Below are 19,039 nucleotides of genomic sequence, written 5' to 3'. Positions count from 1 at the left end.
AGGCCGGAGGCGGGGCTTAAGGCCGGAGGCGGGATTGTCCAGAGCCAGGCACTGTCCTATTTTGCCGGCTCTAAGCATCACGGAGGCACTGCACTGTTTTTCTCAAATCGGCAAATTTTATTTAGAAAAAAAGGTAGGGGGAAAAGTGACAGCGCCCTTTACGCTAAGGTCTCAGAAGAGAAACCTCCATCTTTCTGCAGCACCTTAGCCCCGTCTCATTCTCAAACATCCTCAGCTTCTAGAGCGAGGAAAAGGCTATGTCCCCTGCCGAAGTAGAGTGGACGGTGAAGCTGCCTGGAAACGGCCAGAGAAAAGGCCCAGGCGGTCAATGTTGCGGTGGAGGACGCTATGCAGCACAGCCAGATGGGGCCCACCCTCACCCCCACCCTCCCTGGAGAAGTCCCGGATGAAGCGTCCACGCTCTGACTGAAAGATAAACTTCTGGGGCAAGGGCCCATGCTCCCGGAGAAAGCCCCAGACACTGAGCAGTAGCAGACGCACTTCGAAAGGTGCCAGTTGGCTAAATACCTCGTGCATATTACCCAGGGCTGGTGGCAAGAGGCTCCCCTCGGCCATGACAGCCACCAGGGTGCAGGAAGCCTCCAGGTGCCAGGGGGAGTGGGCTGTATCAGGGTGGCGAGAGGCTTCCCAGTGGCCCAAGAGGGCGGCCAGCAGCCCCCGCAGGAGCACGGAGCAGTAGCACAGGGCGGGAGGAGCAGCTGCTACCAGCTTTAATAGCTCAAAGAGCAGGGGCTGTTCCCGGAAGCGCCGGCCAATGCGGAGGTCCCGCTCCACGGTGGCCCGTGCGTGCTCCTCGGGAGGCCAGGCTAGCTCAGCACCAGCTGCATCAGGACACACACTCTCCACCAAGGTCACTGCCACCGCTTTGGCAGCCTCCGGGCTCAGCGTGGGAGCCCCCCAGCAGCCCCCACTTTCACTGCCCCCAGGGGCACTGCAACAGTGCACTAGGAGGTTAAGAAGGCTCTGGGTGTTATAAATCACTTCCTGATGATTTCGTGACTGGGCAAACTTCGGTGGCTTTAGGCCACGGCCGATGACTCCAGCATGGAAAACAGACCAAATCCCTCCGGGACCTGGCACAGCGGCCGTGTGCCGCCGGTTTGTGTCCAACAGGGAGGCAGAAGCCAAAGAAGCCGACACAACGGAAACAGTCTCGTTGTCCTCATCCACTTCCCCTCCAAACAGTTCTGTGTTGCCCCGATGTAAGGCTCCTTCCACTAGCAGCTGCAAGACAGCCTTAAGCCCTGCAGGGGAGGTCTGAGAGAGGCGGGTTAGAAGTTGGGAGGCTGAAGCCACACCTGGGGGGCCATGCAGCCTCAGAGAGGCAAAAAAACGATGCACCCCAGCTCTCACCAGTCCCAGGAGTTGCGAGGGGGACAGGGCTTCTGGAGGAAAGGGACAAATGGCCAGGAGGGAGGCAGCAGCTTCCGCTACTTCCTCCTCAGGATGTAGCAGGAGAGGAGCCAGGTCAGATAGATGGGCTGAGGCAGACTCCCCAAACCGGGCTCCTAGGGCGGCAGGGCCCTCACCTCCCTGCTGTTCCCACCCCACTAGCAGGGCCAAGTTGCGCAGGAACCGCGCCGTGAAGGGAGGCTGCAAAGTCCCTGCGTGCACCCGAGCCAGGCAACTTCGGAAGGCCAGCGGCAGGAGGCCCGAGAGACTGACCACCAGCCCTGCATACAGCTGGGTGGCCAAACTCAACTCTTCAGGGCTTCGGGCCCGGCTCAGGAGATGGCCCAAGGCCTCAGGTCCACAGCTAGGCCGAGTGTAGACAGAGAGCAGGCCCAGGAGCTGGTGTTGCCAGAGGAAGCGCTTCCGTTCCAATCGTAATGTCTCTCCACACAGCTCTCCAACGTGGTTTCTTAGCGCATCTAGAAAGGGCACGGGACGGGGGGGTGGGGGCGGGCCCAGCACCCCTTCCCCAGGAGACCCTCCCCGGTGATGAACCAGTTTTTGCAGATGTAGCAGCAGCAGCTGAATCAGTCGGTCACAAGCCTCGCGCACAGTATCTGGCACAGCCAGGCCCTGGGTAGTAATGACTGAGGCAGGCATGGCTGTGTCCACCAGGAACTGCAACAGGCGGTAGGCACCCGCCCCAGAGGCCTGGCTCACCAGGTGCACAGCCAGGTTGAGCATGTTGTCCAGCTCCTCTCGGGGGAATCCCTGCAGGTGTTGCTGAAGCTGACTCAGCACAGCTGGGGGCTTAAGGCAATCCACCAGCTCTCCGGAGACTGTGCCCAGCAAAGCTGGTGACATGACTGCCAGTTGCAGAAGGAAGGGAACTGTGGCCTGAAGGGAGGGGTCCCCACTCCGGCCCCCAAGGCCCCCTGCCAGACTGTCGTGGAACATTCGCAGAAGCTCCCGTCGGATGCTGTCTCCATGACGGGAGGCCAGGTGCCCTAGGATGCCCACAACTGAGGCAATCTTGGGTACCCGCTTCTCCCCAGGGATAGCAGGAGATCCGGGGAAGGGGTCTGTAGAGGGGAGTTGAGAAGAGCCTCCACCAGTGCCACCAGCTCCACCTCCAGCCCCACCATGAACACAGAAGTCCTTAAGGCCACAGGAAAGAACTCGGGAGATGATGGTGCCAGGAAAAGAGGAGCCAATATGGGCCACAACCCAGTCAAAGTGGGGGGAGTGCTGGACAGAGGTATCCAGCAAGGCATCCACGCAGGCATCTGGGCAACTACCAATAAGAGCCGAGAGGCACTGAACATAGATGTCCATCAACGTGCGTGTGGCCCGACAGCCCATCCACAGCTGCAGCAATTCGTTGAGAGAGCCCGTGGCATGGGGCACACACTGGTGTTGGCCCGAGTATGTGCTGCTTAGTTGCCCCATGAGGTCAATGGACCATGCACTAATCACAGGTGCCCAGGCCTTCGGGTTGGCCCGGATAAACTCGGATAGCACCTGCTGTACCTCCTGTACCACATCCTCTAGACCAGGTCCCCCAGCGGGGACATGAGAGGGTGCGGGTGGGCGGAGATGAGGTGGGCCAGCCATAGGGCTTTCATCCAGGGCAGCCAGGTGGGCCCGGACACTTTCATCAAAGACGCCTCGCAAGTGGTCAAGCACAGCAGCCCGAGCAGGTGGCAAAGAGCGGAGCAGAAGGAGACCACAGCGAGCATGTTCCCTGGCCGAGAGTTGGTGGCCCAGAATGGGGTCGACACCAGTCAGAAAAGCCTTGATTTCCTGGGACAGCTCCTGAGCACTATAAGGAAACAAGAGGCAGACTTAGTGAGTTGGAGATACTGGGCAAGGCACATTCCCTCCGTGAGCTTGCTTCTTTTTGTGTAAAATAGGGTTAACTCTAACTCCCTCATGAAATAATGTCCATGAAGCACTTAAGCACCATATCTATTTCACACCAACCACTCAGTAAACATTAGCTATTTTTCTTTCAGTAATATCAATATCAGATAACTCTGGGAATGTGTTAGGTACTTTTTAAAGTACTTTACCTGTATTATTTCAATCCAGACCACAGCCCAATAAGGTAGGTATTATTATGATCCCATTTTACAGATAAGGAAACCAAGGTTAAGTGATCAGATTATAAGCTTCAAGAGGGCAGGAGCCATTTCTGTACTCTTCAATACTAAATCTCCTTCTGGAGGGGCCTGGTATACAGGAAGTACTCAATAAATTTTTGTTCCATTGAGTATATTTAAAAACACTTTTCCAATTTTACTGCATTTTCCACCACAACACAAGCACCCTGGACTTTACTCTTAATGGGAAGAGTATCTCCCTCCCAATACCTGTTTCTTCCCATATTCTGCAAGCATCCTAACCACCCACCACTTGGATTCCACATACACAACCACTTTTCCCAGCACCCTCCAGGTGCCTAGGAATCAAGGTGTTCCGGGGCACAGACAAGGCAACACCTTTCAACCCTTCCCCTGCCAAAACATATGGGTTCGGTCTCAGAGGTTCAGTGTTAGAGAAGAGGCAAAACCCCCTTCCTCTTACTGCCCTTTTTGCCAAAGACAGCATCCCCTAGGGTTCTGACTGTGCCATTCCTCTCCGGATCCTCCAAAAAATAAAAATAAAAAAAAATCCCACCCTGACAGGAGTGTTTCCGTTGGAAGGGAAAGGCTAGAAATTCACAAAGCATTCTGTGAATTTCTGGGCCTGGGCTCTCGGGGAGTCCATGAAGTCAGGGGACCCTGGATTTCTCTCCTCCGGGCTAAAAGGGGCAGGACAGCTGGGTTCTCAAGAGTTCTGATGTCCCCGACTCTTGGGAGAGCAAGGCCAGCGTCCCGAGTACCTAGGCATTGGGTTTAGAGGGAGGCAGCACCAAGACCTTGGGCGTGCGGGCCCTGGAGCCCAGAGTTGGGGCGAGGCAGTCCCCGAGTTCTGGGGAGACCCAACCAGGAATCTCTGAGAACCCTGACGCAAGCTCCCGAGGTAGGATCCGGGTTTCTGCCGAGGAGGCTGGGGAATCGGCGCGGGGCCGCGCGGTGGGGGAAGATGCCAGGGGCGCTGACTACCTGAGCGGCGCGGGACCGTGGGTGGCCGGGGGAGGCCCCGGAGGCCCCGGGGCCCCGGGAGGGTCGCACAACGCGGACATCCCGGAGCCCGAGCCCGAGCCGGAGGCGGGAGCGGCGGAGCGCAGCAGCGCATGCGCGCTGGCGCGAGACCTGAAAAGAACAAGCGGCGACGAGGCCTCTCCAGAAAACCCATCCGGCGACTCCCGCGGCCCGCGCACGTTGGTTCCGTCCCGCGTCGAGGGCCCGGGGCAGGAGAGCCCACCCGCCTTCCGCCAATGCAGCCTTTTTCTTTTTCTTTTTTCAAAGGGCCATGGGTACACAGACGATTCAATTGATTTTCCTAAAGCCCCAAAGTGTTCCACTTCGCGAAGTTTCTCAAAAACGAAGCACTGGGAAACATTTTATTCAAGAAACAGTGACCATGTAAAAAGTAGTTAAAGGAGAGAAGGGAAGAGCGAAAGCGGTAAAGAGACGGAAAGAAAGAAGAGAAAATTTGTAAGAGAAGAAAGTGAAGAGAGGAAGGAGAAGAAGCCCGAAATAAATTGGGCGTCTTCCCAGCCGCAGCGTGGCCCTGCAATCCTATCAGTCTCCATCGCTGCTGTGCTGTGTCCTGCCCCGCACACCCCGCACACCCCGCACCTGCAGAGAGGCAGCTAGCACACCTCAGCCAGGGCCCCACTCCGCCGGTCCATCTAAACCCCAGCTACTCCACTTACTGGCTGGGTACTTCCTTAACTTTTCCATGACTGCTCCCTCTTACGGAGATGAGGGTGCTAACAGTACAGCTACCGCACAGAATTGTGAAAATGGAAACTAGGAAATATGGTAAGCAAGCACTTAATAAGCATTGGCTGTTTTTATTATATTTATTGCACGAACTCCAGAAAATAAGCTCTTTGAAAACAGGGCCTTTTCCTATTTAAAAAACAAAAACAAGGCTATTATCTTCATCACCTGCAACAGTGTCTGCCTGGCACTTAGTAGGTTCTTTTTTTCCATTATAATAGCTATCTTTATTTGTAAAAATCCACATATCAAATGTATTCTTTCAGCCCTAACTGGTTTGGCTCAGTGGATAGAGCGTCGGCCTGCGGACTGAAAGGTCCCAGATTCGATTCTGGTCAAGGGCATGTACCTTGGTTGTGGGCACATCCCCAGTAGGGGGTGTACAGAAGGCAGCTGATCGATGTTTCTCTCTCATCGATGTTTCTAACTCTCTATCCCTCTCCCTTCCTCTCTGTGAAATATCAATAAAATATATTTTTTAAAAATGTATTCTTTCAGTCTTTCCATGATTTCCTTTTTACAAAAACAAAAAAGCACATAAAAACCTTCCCCGCTGTCATTCCCACAGACGGATGTTTGTCAGGCAGGCCTCCCCTCTCCCCATATAGCTACATGCTTCATCCTGGGGCAGCTCCCTTCCCCACATGCTTGGGTGCTTCCTAGCAGGGTGGAGTTCTGAGTTCCAAGACTGAAGTACACCAAGGGGTGGGTGAGGGTGCAGAGTGTGGCAGGATGCTCACGGCGTGCAGGGCGGGCGCCAGTAGTAGGCCTCCTTCTCTACCCAGCCTCCAGGGCTTCTCCTGATGATGAGTTTTTGGGCTTCATCATACAGGAAGATGAGAAGAGAGTACGGGAAGGCACAGAACCACCAGGTAGGTGTGGGGGGTGCATCCTCAGGGCGCCTCCCATTCCAGGGCAGTAGGAAAGGAGAGCAGCGAGGGCTGTCTCCTGGAAGAGGCCAAGTATTAAGATCTTTTTTTTTAAAAATATATTTTATTGATTTTTTACAGAGAGGAAGGGAGAGGGATAGAGAGCCAGAAACATCGATGAGAGAGAAACATCGATCAGCTGCCTCCTGCACACCCCCCACTGGGGATGTGCCCGCAACCAAGGTACATGCCCTTGACCGGAATCGAACCCGGGACCCCTCAGTCCGCAGGCCGACGCTCTATCCACTGAGCCAAACCAGTTTCGGCCAAGTATTAAGATCTTGTTCTTCACCCCCTGCTGGAAGATGGAGTTCCTCCTGGTCTTGCAGATGATCACGCTGGGCCACTGCACCCCCATGATGCTGGCAAAGACGGCCGTGTGGCAGGCGAACTCCACAATCTCCCTCTGTTCGTAGGCCCACTGCTGCCCGTAGCTGTCCTCCCTGTCGCTGACCCAGCGGTCGTCCCAGTCCACTCGGATGCCCAGCATGTTAATCGGGAGGAAGCCATTCTCAGCCAGAATCACAAAGTAAGTGAAGAAGCCCCCAGCTTGTCCATTTGGGGATTTCTGGGCTGTCTCTTCATAATGTCGCTCTCAGCTTGCTCGTAAGCCAGGGAGATGGCAGGAACCATGTCCGTGCCCAGGTCAATGCAGAGGATGGTGATGGTCCCCAGTGGCAGAGGAATGCCGCGGGGCGGGATGGAAGGAGGGCTGCTATCTGCTGCTGCCACTTGTCTTCTCCTCCCGCACTGCTCCGCCCCAGACCCCGACGCAGCTCCCAGTTGGTTAAATGAATGAAAGGGAAAGTTGGTTCTGAGGCCTGTGTAGGTTAGAATAACGCCAGATGGTATGTCCTAAAGATACTTTTGAAGAGATCATGTTTTAAAAGCTAAATGACTAACCTTCTTCATTTGTTCTTAAATTTTAGAAGTTCAATCACTCCCAAAGTGTATATACTACCTACTTGCAAGAACATTTCTAGGACAGTAAATGAGACAATTTCTGCTCCTAATTCTGCCTCAAACAGACCCAACACTTGCTGGTGGTCTTGATCCGGCATCTAGAAGGGTTCAGGAACCTGGAGAAGGCGCTGTGCGTAAATTAATCAAGAGTCCAGAGATGAAACATAATTTTGAAAGGCATTATGGGGAGTCAGGGAAGACTTAGTTAAAGGAACTAAGTTCTCCTTGTCCCAGGACCCCTTGCTTTTTATTAACACAATTTGTCCTAAGGCAAGGTGGAGATATACACATCAAAGGGTAGGGTTTGTACAATCCATTGTCAGATTGGAAGAATTTGCCTACGGCTGTTCAGGTGTTTGGCCAGTAGGAGGCAATAACATGTAGATTAAGATGCCCTGAGCCGAGCCAAAACCGGTTTGGCTCAGTGGATAGAGCGTCAGCCTGCGGACTGAAAGGTCCCAGGTTCGATTCCAGTCAAGGGCATGTAACTTGGTTGCAGGCACATCACCGGTGGGAGGTGTGTAGGAGGCAGCTGGTCGATGTTTCTCTCTCATCGATGTTTCTAGCTCTCTATCCCTCTCCCTTCCTCTCTGTGAAATATCAATAAAATATATTAAAAAAAAAAAAAAGATGCCCTGAGCTGTCTGTCAGCAAGCAATCATCCTTTTCTGGTTTGGGAAAATGCCCTCAGCCATCTCCAGATGATTCAGCCCTGCTGACATGCTGGAATTAGCTTCCGGCAAACACTTGCCTCCTCAGGGCCTCAACTTTTGACCTGTAAAAGGAGGCTTTCAAACCAGGTAAGTCCTTCCAGCAATGAGACTGTATGTGGTCCTTCCCCTAATGCAGTGGTTCTCAATCTTCCTAATGCCGCGACCCTTTAATACAGTTCCTCCTGTTGTGGTGACCCCCAACCATGAAATTATTTTCGTTGCTACTTCATAACTGTAATTTTGCTACTGTTAATGAATTGTAATGTAAATATCTGTGTTTCCGATGGTTTTAGGCTCTACAGCAGCGGTTCTCAACCTGTGGGTCGCCGCTATTTATTAGCAATGTAACCGTGAGCAAGTGACCCAGCTATTTGGAGCTCATTTTTTTTTTTAAATATATTTTATTGATATTTTACAGAGAGGAAGGGAGAGGGATAGAGAGCTAGAAACATTGATGAGAGAGAAACATCGATCAGCTGCCTCCTGCACACCCCCTTCTGGGGATGTGCCCGCAACCGAGGTACATGCCCTTGACCGGAATAGAACCCGGGACCCCTCAGTCTGCAGGCCGATGCTCTATCCACTGAGCCAAACCGGTTTCGGCGGAGCTCATTTTTTTTTAAAAATATATTTTTATTGATATCAGAGAGGAAGGGAGGAGAGAGAGATAGAAATATCAATGATGAGAGAGAATCATTGATTGGCTGCCTCCTGCATGCCCCCTTACTGGGGATCGAGCTCACAACCCGGGCATGTGCCCTTGACCAGAATCGAACTCGGGACCTTTCAGTCTGCAGGCCGATGCTCTATCCACTGAGCAAACTGGCTAGGGCAGGAGCTCATTTTTTGATCTGTAAAATGGGCATGATCTCTCATATCTCAGACATTTTGCAAAGATCATTTGAGAACATTTAAGGACATTGGGACAACTGGGGAAATTTGAATATGAAAAATTAAATATTAGCTATTTCACTAATATTAAAAAATCTTAGGTGTCATAAGAATATTTCTACTATATAGGACGGAGTGGCTTAGTTGGCTGGGTGTCGTCTGGTATACCAAAAGGTTTCTGGTTCAATTTCTAGTCAGGGCACATGCCCAGGTTGTGGGCTCTATCCCCAGTGCGGGGTGTGCAAAAGGCAGCCAATATAAGTTCCTCTTTCACATCGATGTTTCTCCCTCTCCTTTTCTTTCTCTAAAGATCAATAAAGATATATTTTTATATATAGCAAAATTAGGGGTAGGATGTCATTTGCAATTGACTTTTTAAAAAATGTATTTTATTGATTTTTTTACAGAGAGGAAGGGAGAGGGATAGAGAGTTAGAAACATCGATCAGCTGCCTCCTGCACACCCCCTACTGGGGATGTGCCCTCAACCAAGGTACATGCCCTTGACCGGAATCGAACCTGGGACCCTTCAGTCTGCAGGCCGATGCTCTATCCACTGAACCAAACCAGTTAGGGCTACAACTGACTTTCAAATGAGTCAGCAAAGAACAAAGAGACCCATACACATACATATTTGTAAATGTGTAGAGATTAAACAAGTTGAGCAAAATGTTAAAGAATTTGTAAATCCAGATAGTCCATATATAAGGGTTCATTGTACTAATCTTTTAACTTGAGTGAAAATTTGATATTGTTAAAAATATAAAGTAGGGGAGGGGGTGGAACACTGGCCACAAATCCTCCCTCTTCCAGGAAGCCTGCACTGATTAAATATACTTCTCCCTGGGTGAACACACCTCTGCAGCTTTTCATGGTAATTAAACACTCCAGCCCTGGCTTCCAACAACACTTTTTTTTTTTTTTAATATATTTTATTGATTTTTTACAGAGAGGAAGGGAGAGGGATAGAGAGTTAGAAACATCGATGAGAGAGAAACATCGATCAGCTGCCTCCTGCACACCCCCTACTGGGGATGTGCCCGCAACCAAGGTACATGCCCTTGACCAGAATCGAACCTGGGACCCTTCAGTCCGCAGGCTGACGCTCCATCCACTGAGCCAAACCGGTTAGGGCTCCAACAACACTTTTGAATGTTAAAAGGGAAAAGTGATGCCTGGCCAGTGTAACTCCGTTAGTTGGAGTGTCTGTCCCGTGCACCACAAGGGAATCACAGAGAATCTTGTGGTGCAAGGTGTTGGCTTTGATTCGGTGTCCGGGTGCGTACGGGAGACAACTGATCACTGTCTCTCTCCTTTCCTCTCATAAATAAATAAATAGGGAGAATAATGTTTGGTCTTCACTTTATTAAAAACACAATCCAGCTAAGGAAGCAGCAACAAACATGACGAAGCGCTCTGCCCACCTGGTGACCGAGCAGCAGTGGCGGGGCTGGTATCAGGGCCCTGACCTCCTCAGCCAGCTCTACATCTCTATGTGGTCAGAAGTGGCAAGTTGGAGCGTCACTCACGCAAGAGACGGGCTGTCACGGAGGCTGGCTCCTTGATGCCTTTGCTCAAGCACATCCTGTGGGTCCTGTGTCACAGCTGCCTTCTCCCCACTCACAGACCCCTTCTCACGGCCCATCCCCAGCCCTGCACTCAGTCACACACATCTCAGCCAGAACTATAGGCTTTATTGCAAATGGAGTTGACTGCTAAGGAGCCGTCTCTCCGATCCTTCTTTTCCACTCTGCCTCTCAACACATCCCTCCAGGCAGGTCACTAGGCCATTATGGAAGAGGAGTCTGGGGAGAGTGAAAAGGTGCAATGTTTCCATCCAAATGTTTCATCCAAAGTCTTCTGGAACAAGCCCTGAGTCCGCCTGGCTCCAGGTGAGAATCTTGTGATGACAGGGGTAAGATTTAGCTCCCATCTTCAAGGTCCTCCATAACTACATCCTGGGGGGGCTTCGTCTTCTTTTTGGGTTTAGGCTGTGGTTCACTAGTCCTGGCTGGCTTTGCAGGGGCTTCCACTGAACAAAGAGAAAGCAGCAGCATTGAAGAACCCAAGGGGAATCAGGCTGCCCCCTCACCCCACCTGTGCCCCGGCCTCACCTTCCATGGCTGCTTTCTCTTTCTGGGCAAGCCGGATCTGCTGGAGGAGTTTTCGGCGCTTCTTCCCAGACAGAGTAATGTTGGCACGTGCACTGGACCTGACAGATTGGCAGGAACAAAGATCTGGGTTAACCTGAACTACACAAACCATACAAGTGGTGCTGGCTATTAAAAAGGTCTTCGGCTCGGCTGGCAGGGCTCAGTGGTTGGACATCGACCTATGAACTAGGAGGTCAGGGTTCGATTCCCAGTCAGGGCACATGCCTAGATTTCCAGCTTGATCCCCAGTAGGGGGTGTGCAGGAGGCAGCCAATCAATGATTCTCTCTCATCATTGATGTTTCTCTCTCTCTCCCTCTCTGAAATCAATAAAAATATATTTTTTATAAAAAGGTCTTTGGATCCACATCAAAGAACTATTTAAAAATCTGGGCTCTGAGGTAGTAAGTTTAATTTCAACACATCAAGTACTTAACATTAAATGTTAAATTTTAATATATTGTAGAAACTTTTTTTTTTTAATTGATTTTTTACAGAGAGGAAGAGAGAGGGATAGAGAGCCAGAAACATCGATGAGCGAGAGACATCGATCAGCTGCCTCCTGCACGCCCCCCACTGGGGATGTGCCCACAACCCAGGTACATGCCCCTGACCAGAATCGAACCTGGGACCCTTCAGTCCGCAGGCGGACGCTCTATCCACTGAGCAAAACCGGTTAGGGCTATTGTAGAAACTTGTGAGGGGAAACTATTTTTCTCTATTCTAGATACTTCTAACATCAGATTGGGGGAGGGGGGTTTAAGTCCCTACAATTAAAAAAATATATTTTATTTTTTAAAAATATATTTTATTGATATTTTACAGAGAGGAAGGAAGAGGGATAGAGAGCTAGAAACATCGACAAGAGAGAAACATCGATCGGCTGCCTCCTGCACACCTCCCACTGGGGATGTGCCGGCAACCAAGGTACATGCCCTTGACCGGAATCGAACCCGCGACCCCCCAGTCCACAGGCCAACGCTCTATCCACTGAGCCAAACCGGTTTTGGAAAAAATACATATTTTAATTGATTTGAGAGAGACGATGGGATAGGGAGAGAAACATCAATGAGAGAGAATCATTGATTGGCTGCCCCCACCCTGCACGCCCCCCACTGGGGATCAAGCCAGCAACCTGGGCATGTGCCCTGACCCCCTGATGGGGAATCGAACCCACCAACTTTCAGTGTATGGGATGATGCTCCAACTGAGCCACACTGGCCAGGGTGAATGTCCTATAAATTTATTTCAATGACATTATCTACCTGCACTTCTGACCTATCTGCTATAAAGCAGGGTTCTCATAATCCCTTTTCCAGACTCCATAATTTGTAAGAAGAGCTCACAGAACTCAGAGGAACATCTACTGATACATAAAAGGATACAATTCAGAACAGCCAGAGAGAAGAGATGCATAAGGTAAGGTATGGGTGGTGGGGGGAAGCCAGACGTCTCCTTTCCAGGTGAGCTACCTTCTAGCATCTCCACCAATTCACCAACCAGGAAGCTCATCAAATCTCTGTTGCTCAAGACTTTTTATAGAGTTTAATCACCAGCACCCCCACCCGCCCCTACCCTACTTCCCAAGGTGGGGGGAGGGGTGTGAGGTTGAATTTTCCAGTCCTCTAATCACTGGGTTTTTCTGGGGACCAGACCCACCCTGTCACTCATGATCATAAACTAAGGCGTGCTCAAAAGGGGCTCCTAATGAAATAAGAAACGCTCCTATCACTCGGAAGGTTTTAGGAGCTCTGTGCCAGGAACCAGGGACAAAGACCAAATAAATAAGTTTCTTATTATAAACTGCAAAGATCGGTAATAAAGAATTCAATGAAAGAAGGGCATGGGAACTTTCCTCCCAGACGAGGGAGTCCTGAAACTTCCATGCACAGTGCCTCCGTGAAAACGCATGTAGCTGTAGGCACACTCCCGCGTGCGCTTTAGATTTTACTTATAATGAAGGCCCAAACACAGGGGACGCGTCCCTCGCATGAACGCGAGTGCGCAGCGGAAGCCAGCGGTGCCAGCGGCTCCGGAGCTCGGCCACGGGGAAGGGCACTCGGTGGGAGGGCCCCGGGGAGGGGGCCAGGCACTCACGCCCGCTTCTTGAGGTGGTGCCGCGTGATCAGCCCTTCGTCTATCACGGCCCCGACCACCCGGTGCTTCAGTCGCCGCTCCCGGTTCAACACCCGCCGTCGCTTGAACAGTTTCTTCTTCAGCTCCTGCAGGGGAGGAAGACGCCACTCAGGCGGAGGCCGCGCCCCGCGCCCCGGTTTCCCCGCACCCGGCGACGCTGGCCCATCGGTCCCATCCCGGGGGGATTAGAGGGCCCGGGACGCTGCGGTCGGCGCGCCCACATAGTCACCGTTCGCGGCCGGTTGATCTTGCCGCCCGGAGCACCCATGGCTGAGCGGCTCTGTCGGCTTCTGGTCCACGTTTCCGCCGGACGCGGGGTCCGTATGGGCCACGCCCCTCAGTCCTCCGAGAGCCAATCGCAGCTCGGGGGCGGAGCCTAGTGCTATATAAGGGAGATCAGGGGGTTCTTTAAGTCTTTCCGAGGACGGCTGCGGAGTGAGTGCTCTCTCGTTTTGGGTGCCTATGGGGCGTGCGGGGGTTCTGGGCTGGGCTTGCGGACCCTCCTCTTCTTGGCGGGGTTCGGGCGTGCGGTCCCGGTCCCTGTAATGTACGGAGGCAGAGGGAGAGGGCTCCGGCCCCCTCGGCGTCATGTCTTCGGTGCCGACGGTTTCCAGTCCGCCGGTTCTATCCTCAAGCGCCGGGACACGGGTCTCCGAGAAGCAAGGCAGAACCGAAATTCCGCGGCCCCCCGCCCCCCCCCCCCCCCGCGGGGTGCTCATGCCTCCTCCTCCTCTTGTTTCAGGTCTGAAGCCGCCACAGGATCCGGAGCTGTCATATCCCCTCCTTTTCCACTTCCCGTTGCAACCAATAAAGGCCAAGGCCGCTCGTACCGTTTGAGGTGTGTGTCCGCGTGCTTTTTCCGAGGCTGCGGAGTTAGGCTGTTCACGTTATTCCACAAAGCGGATGGTGCCAATCTCTTGAATCTCAGGCCTCTGCGGGGAGTTCGGGCGACATTGCCGGCATTTCTGGATGGCCGCGCTGCGACGAACCCTCCAAGTGGCCACCCTGGCTGCGGGGACACGCCGCGCCTTGGCGGGTAGGAAAGATGGGCAGTGGGAGGGCAAGGTGGTTTCTTCCTGACCCGGGAGTCTAGTGTGGCTGTTAAAGGTCGGGTTACATGGCGGCATTTTTGCAGTGGTTTGACGGAACTCGGGTGACACACGCCTTCCACTCGTGTCCACAGGCTCCCTGGCCGGCAGCTGCCTGGCGGACCGCTGCCTCTGGGATAAGCTCCACGCCCAGCCCCGGCCGGGCCGAGTCCCCACCTTCGACTGGTTCTTTGGGTATGAGGAAGCCCAGGGCCTCCTCCTGCCGCTGCTGCAGGGAGCCCAGGCTGCGTGTCCACTGCGGGTGCTAGACGTGGGCTGCGGGACCTCAAGCCTGAGTGTAGGCCTCTATGCCTGGTGCCCACACCCAGTGGACGTTCTGGGGGTGGACTTCTCTCCTGTGGCCGTGGCCCACATGAACAAAATCCTGGAAGGTGGCCAAGGCCAGACACCCCTGTTCCCTGGCCACCCTGCCTCCCGCCTCCGCTTCATGCAGGCTGATGCTCAGAACCTGGAGCCAGTGGCTTCCGGCTCCTTCCAGCTAGTGCTGGACAAGGGCACCTGGGATGCTGTTGCCCGAGGTGGTCTGCCTGGGGCTTACCAGCTGCTGTCCGAATGCCTGAGGGTCCTAAGCCCCCAGGGGACCCTGATTCAGTTCTCAGATGAGGACCCTGATGTGCGGCTTCCCTGCCTGGAGCAAGGATCCCCAGGGTGGAGGGTGACTGTGCAGGAGATGGGCCCTTTCAAGGGCATCACCTACTTTGCTTACTTGGTTCAAGGCTCTCATTAAAGACATAGTCTTGACCCTAGAGTTTTTGTTGGGTGAGGAGAGATGGAGAGAGCTTTGCCTTGGCAAGATGGCTGGAGAATAAGGATTTTAGTCCTGGCTGCCATGTTTACTAACCAGGTGCACCCAGTATTGACTGCCCGTTTACTCACCAGCAAGGTAGGAATAATACCTGGATTTATGGGTATTGCATACATGGATGGCTGAAACATTTAGCAGAACCAGGCCCTTAGAGAAGATATAATGGGTTATTCCCCACCCCCAACTAACAGGAACTTCTAAAAGCAGCAGATAGCCCTAACCGGTTTGGCTCAGTGGATAGAGCGTCGGCCTGCGGACTGAAGGGTCCCGGGTTCGATTCCGGTCAAGGGCATGTACCTTGGTTGCGGGCACGTCCCCAGTGGGGGGTGTGCAGGAGGCAGGTGATCAATGTTCCTCTCTCATTGATGTTTCTAACTCTCTATCCCTCTCCCTTCCTCTCTGTAAAAAAAATCAATAAAATATATATTTTAAAAAAATAAAAATAAAAGCAGCAGATAAGAATTCTTTATCCAAGTCCCAGCATGGACTGATGTGTGACCAGTGGCCTAACCTATAAGCTCATTTTTCTCACCTGTGGGAGGGAGAGATTGTGAAAGGACGGGCGGAAGGGCTCACAGACAAACCTCGGTGAAATGCTGAGAGAGAACAACGCCCTCAGCTCCTGGGCGGCAGGACATGGCAGCATTCCGTTAAGTGGCTTCTACAGACTCTACAGAAGCCTGTTGGGTCCCAGAGAGGACGGATTGGAAGCTTCCCCACACACTGCGTCCTGGGGGACCCAGCAGGCATCTTGCTCTGCCTGTTCCTGCCCCCAGCTGAGCTCTGGATTACAGGTTCTTACAGAGATCTGGGGTCCAGTGGGCTGTGTGTCCAGTCTGGGTTGGGGGAGGGGAGTTAAAGAGCCCGTTATCAGTGAGAAATGTTCCTGATGGATTGAACTTGGCAAAAACTAAAATGAACTTGTGGCCCTGGCTGGTTTGGCTCAGTGGGTAGAGCTTCAGCCTGTGGACTGAAGGGTCCCAGGTTCGATTCCGGCCAAGGGCACATGCCTGGGTTGTGGGCTCCATCCCCGGTGTGGGGTGTGCAGGAGGCAGCCAATCAATGACTCTCCCTCATCATTGATGTTTCTATCGCTCCCTCTCCCTTCCTCTCTGAAATCAATAAAAATATAAAAAAAATAAAAATAAAATGAACTTGTGATCTGTTTTCACTTCAGGTCAAATAAATGTTTTGCTTTTTACTAAAAAACACAAGAATTGGTGATTTTTTTTTTTTTTTTTTTTAATAATAACTTATTGAGCCTTTTTTTTTTTTTTAATATATTTTTATTGATATTTTACAGAGAGGAAGGGGAGGGATAGAGAGCTAGAAACATCGATGAGAGAGAAACATCGATCAGCTGCCTCCTGCACACCTCCCACTGGGGATGTGCCCGCAACCAAGGTACATGCCCTTGACCGGAATCGAACCCGGGACCCTTCAGTCCGCAGGCCGACGCTCTATCCACTGAGCCAAACCGGTTTCGGCAGAATTGGTGATTTTTGCTTATGAAAAAGGAAGAGCCTGATGTCACAGCCTTAGTTTCCTCCTGAGGGGAAAGGATCTCCCTCCTTGGCTTCTGAGAAATCATGAAGTAGAAGCAGCACAGAGCCTAGCATATAATAAAAGCTCCCCCAAAAAATCTGTGACTGTATACAGATGGGAGAGATCTGCAGGAGAAGACTTGCCAAATGTTCGCTCTCACTGGGCAGTCAGACTTGGGGGAATTTTATTATCTTTTCTCCCCCCACAGCAAATTAAATATTTTAAGATATTAAAAATACATATTAAGCCCTAACTGGTGTGGCTCAGTGGCTAGAGCGGCAGCCTGAGGACTGGAAGGTCCCAGGTTCGATTCCGGTCAAGGGTATGTACCTTGGTTGCGGGCACATCACCAGTTGGAGGTGTGCAAGAGGCAGCTGATTGATGTTTCTAACTCCCTCTCCCTCTCTGTAAAAAATCAATATAATATATTTTTAAAAAATACATATTAAGCCCTAGCTGATTTGGCTCAGTGGATAGAGCGTTGGCCTGCAGACTAAAGGGTCCCAGGTTTGATTCCGGTCAAGGGCACGTGCCTGGGTTGCAGACTTGATCCCCAGTGTGGGGCAAGCAGGAAGCATCCAGTGATTCTCACCATTGATGTTTCTCTCTCTTCCTCTCTGAAATCAATAAAAATATATTTTTAAAAATACATTTTAAGCCCAATGTGGCTCAGTAATTGAGAGTCAACCTATGAACCAGGAGGTCACGGTTCAATTCCTGGTCAGGGCACGTGCCCAGGTTGCGGGCTTGATTCCCTGTGTGGTTTGTGCAGGAGGCAGCCACTGATTCTCCCTCACTGATGTTTCTATCTCTCTCCCTCTCCCTTCCCCTCTGAAATCAATAAAAATATGTTTTTAAGAAAACACATTAAAAGGCATGACCCAGCTGACATCAGAACTGCTCTCTAAAGTGCATCAGCGCCGTAACCGGTTTGGCTCAGTTGGCTCAGTGGTAGAGCGTCGGCCTGCGGACTCCAGGGTCCCAGGTTCGATTCCAGTCAAGGGCATGTACCTTGGTTGCAGGCACATATCCAGTGGGGAGTGTGCAGGAGGCAGCTGATCGATGTTTCTCTCTCATTGATGTTTCTAACTCTCTATCCCTCTCCCTTTCTCTCTGTAAAAAATCAAAATATGCCGAAACCGGTTTGGCTCAGTGGATAGAGCGTCGGCCTGCGGACTGAAGGGTCCGGGTTCGATTCCGGTCAAGGGCATGTACCTTGGTTGTGGGCACATCCCTAGTGGGGGGTGTGCAGGAGGCAGCTGATCGATGTTTCTCTTTCATCGATGTTTCTAACTCTCTATCCCCCTCCCTTCCTCTCTGTAAAATATCAATAAAATATATTTAAAAAAAATAAATAAAAATAAAAAAAATAAAAATATATTTTTTAAAAAAAGTTACAGCCATTAAAAAAATAAAGTTCATCAGCTACAGCAACCACCTTGACCTTTCCCTCCCACGTCAACATTTTTCTTCACTGTTTACTGAACATCAGTGTGCCTGGCACTGCTTAATGCAAGGGACAGAACTGAGTCCTGTCCAGAACAGCCAGGTCACAGGGCTCCATTGCACCTGCCACCCCCCTCACCTGGCTCTTCATTTGCTCCTGGAAGAAGACCCGGGCCCCTTCCTCATCATCAGTGAGCAACAGCACCTCCTCATGTGGCCCCCGGAGCTCCCCCCTCTCTTCACTTACCTCAGAAGCTCCTACCACAAGAGAGGGCAGCCGGGTCTTTTGAGAGACAACCTGCATGGGGACAGCAGGGGTCTTGGGCTCACCTGGAGGATGAGCCAGCAGCAGGACACGGGGTGGAGAAGTACTAACCTGAACATCCTGATGGCCTTCAACTCTCAATTTCTTCTCTGTCTTTCCAGAGAGGGTTGGTCAGCCTCGGATTTTCTGGATGCTGGGAGGAGCCTGGGCTATCTCTAGGCCAAGGCCCAGCCTCGCTGCTCCCCGGCACAAGTCCATGGCTGCTGATTTTTAGAGTGCAGGGTGGCGGAACTCAGTAGAGTTCTGAACCCCCGCCCAGTACACCCCCCAGACTGCTCCTTGATCTTCTTTGGGGTCTGGCTCCTTAATCACTCCGAGGACAGCAGGGTGGGCCTTCCAGGGGAGGAAGAAATCCCAGGACTGGGATGAGAGCTTTATTTCTACTCACTCCCTTTCCCTGGTGACACTGGGAAAGGCAGCAGGAACAGCAACCAGGGAATCTGGAGTCAAGCCCTGTGCAAGAAGAGCCTTGATAGACTTGGAACTTCCTGATTCCTTTGCCTACTGGGTTTCCCAAGTGGACATACTTCCTTGTATCTTTTCAGTGAATGTTCATGTGGTGTTTACTATTTCCCAGGAACTGTTGTAGACCCTTTACGTATAAACTGATTTAATTATCCGAAAACTATGGCACAGACTGTTACTAGCCCCATTTTCCCATGCAGACACTAGGGCACCAAGAACTTAATGGTAAATGATTTTGTCCAGACACAACGAAGA

The 19,039-nt window shown here is 51.8% G+C and overlaps 3 protein-coding genes across 4 annotated transcripts; 1 reads left to right on the top strand and 2 right to left on the bottom strand.

Annotated features, from left to right (window-relative positions):
• Window positions 1-100: 100 nt before the first annotated feature.
• INTS5 (integrator complex subunit 5) lies at window positions 101-4,649 on the bottom strand. The gene is made up of 2 exons (XM_080642927.1): window positions 4,521-4,649; window positions 101-3,235 (listed from the first exon to the last, which is right to left on the bottom strand). Exons 1-2 carry the CDS (start codon window positions 4,598-4,600, stop codon window positions 256-258), a joined length of 3,060 nt encoding a protein of 1,019 aa, XP_080499053.1. The 5' UTR covers window positions 4,601-4,649; the 3' UTR covers window positions 101-255.
• Window positions 4,650-10,151: 5,502 nt separating this feature from the next.
• On the bottom strand, window positions 10,152-13,404 carry LOC308233178 (uncharacterized protein C11orf98). The gene is made up of 4 exons (XM_080640007.1): window positions 13,319-13,404; window positions 13,051-13,175; window positions 10,916-11,013; window positions 10,152-10,833 (listed from the first exon to the last, which is right to left on the bottom strand). Exons 1-4 carry the CDS (start codon window positions 13,355-13,357, stop codon window positions 10,724-10,726), a joined length of 372 nt encoding a protein of 123 aa, XP_080496133.1. The 5' UTR covers window positions 13,358-13,404; the 3' UTR covers window positions 10,152-10,723.
• A 97-nt stretch (window positions 13,405-13,501) lies between these two features.
• CSKMT (citrate synthase lysine methyltransferase) lies at window positions 13,502-15,433 on the top strand. Of its 2 annotated transcripts, XM_080640005.1 has the most exons (4): window positions 13,504-13,524; window positions 13,832-13,927; window positions 14,018-14,125; window positions 14,273-15,433. In XM_080640005.1, the coding sequence occupies exons 3-4, from the start codon at window positions 14,059-14,061 to the stop codon at window positions 14,923-14,925; spliced, it is 720 nt and encodes a 239-aa protein (XP_080496131.1). In that variant the 5' UTR covers window positions 13,504-13,524; window positions 13,832-13,927; window positions 14,018-14,058; the 3' UTR covers window positions 14,926-15,433. The 2 variants fall into 2 exon arrangements, with proteins under 2 accessions (XP_080496132.1, XP_080496131.1); XM_080640006.1 differs by having other exon boundaries at window positions 13,502-13,524; window positions 13,832-14,125.
• Window positions 15,434-19,039: the final 3,606 nt, after the last annotated feature.

Source organism: Plecotus auritus (genome assembly GCF_963455305.1).
Source record: "Plecotus auritus genome assembly, chromosome: 9".
Lineage (NCBI taxonomy): Eukaryota > Metazoa > Chordata > Mammalia > Chiroptera > Vespertilionidae > Plecotus > Plecotus auritus.
Note: the sequence above shows the minus strand (reverse complement) of the source record. Positions and strands in the feature narration are given on the sequence as shown.

Coding starts and splice junctions, on each gene's coding strand:
- INTS5 (XM_080642927.1), bottom strand. CDS start 4,600: ATGTCCGCGTTGTGCGACCCTCCCGGGGCCCCGGGGCCTCCGGGGCCT. Junction 3,236..4,520: donor CACGGTCCCGCGCCGCTCAG/GTAGTCAGCGCC, acceptor GTTTCCTTATAG/TGCTCAGGAGCTGTCCCAGG.
- LOC308233178 (XM_080640007.1), bottom strand. CDS start 13,357: ATGGGTGCTCCGGGCGGCAAGATCAACCGGCCGCGAACG. Junction 13,176..13,318: donor AGATCAACCGGCCGCGAACG/GTGACTATGTGG, acceptor CCTCCCCTGCAG/GAGCTGAAGAAGAAACTGTT. Junction 11,014..13,050: donor CACCACCTCAAGAAGCGGGC/GTGAGTGCCTGG, acceptor CCAATCTGTCAG/GTCCAGTGCACGTGCCAACA.
- CSKMT (XM_080640006.1), top strand. CDS start 14,059: ATGGCCGCGCTGCGACGAACCCTCCAAGTGGCCACCCTGGCTGCGGGG. Junction 14,126..14,272: donor GACACGCCGCGCCTTGGCGG/GTAGGAAAGATG, acceptor TCGTGTCCACAG/GCTCCCTGGCCGGCAGCTGC.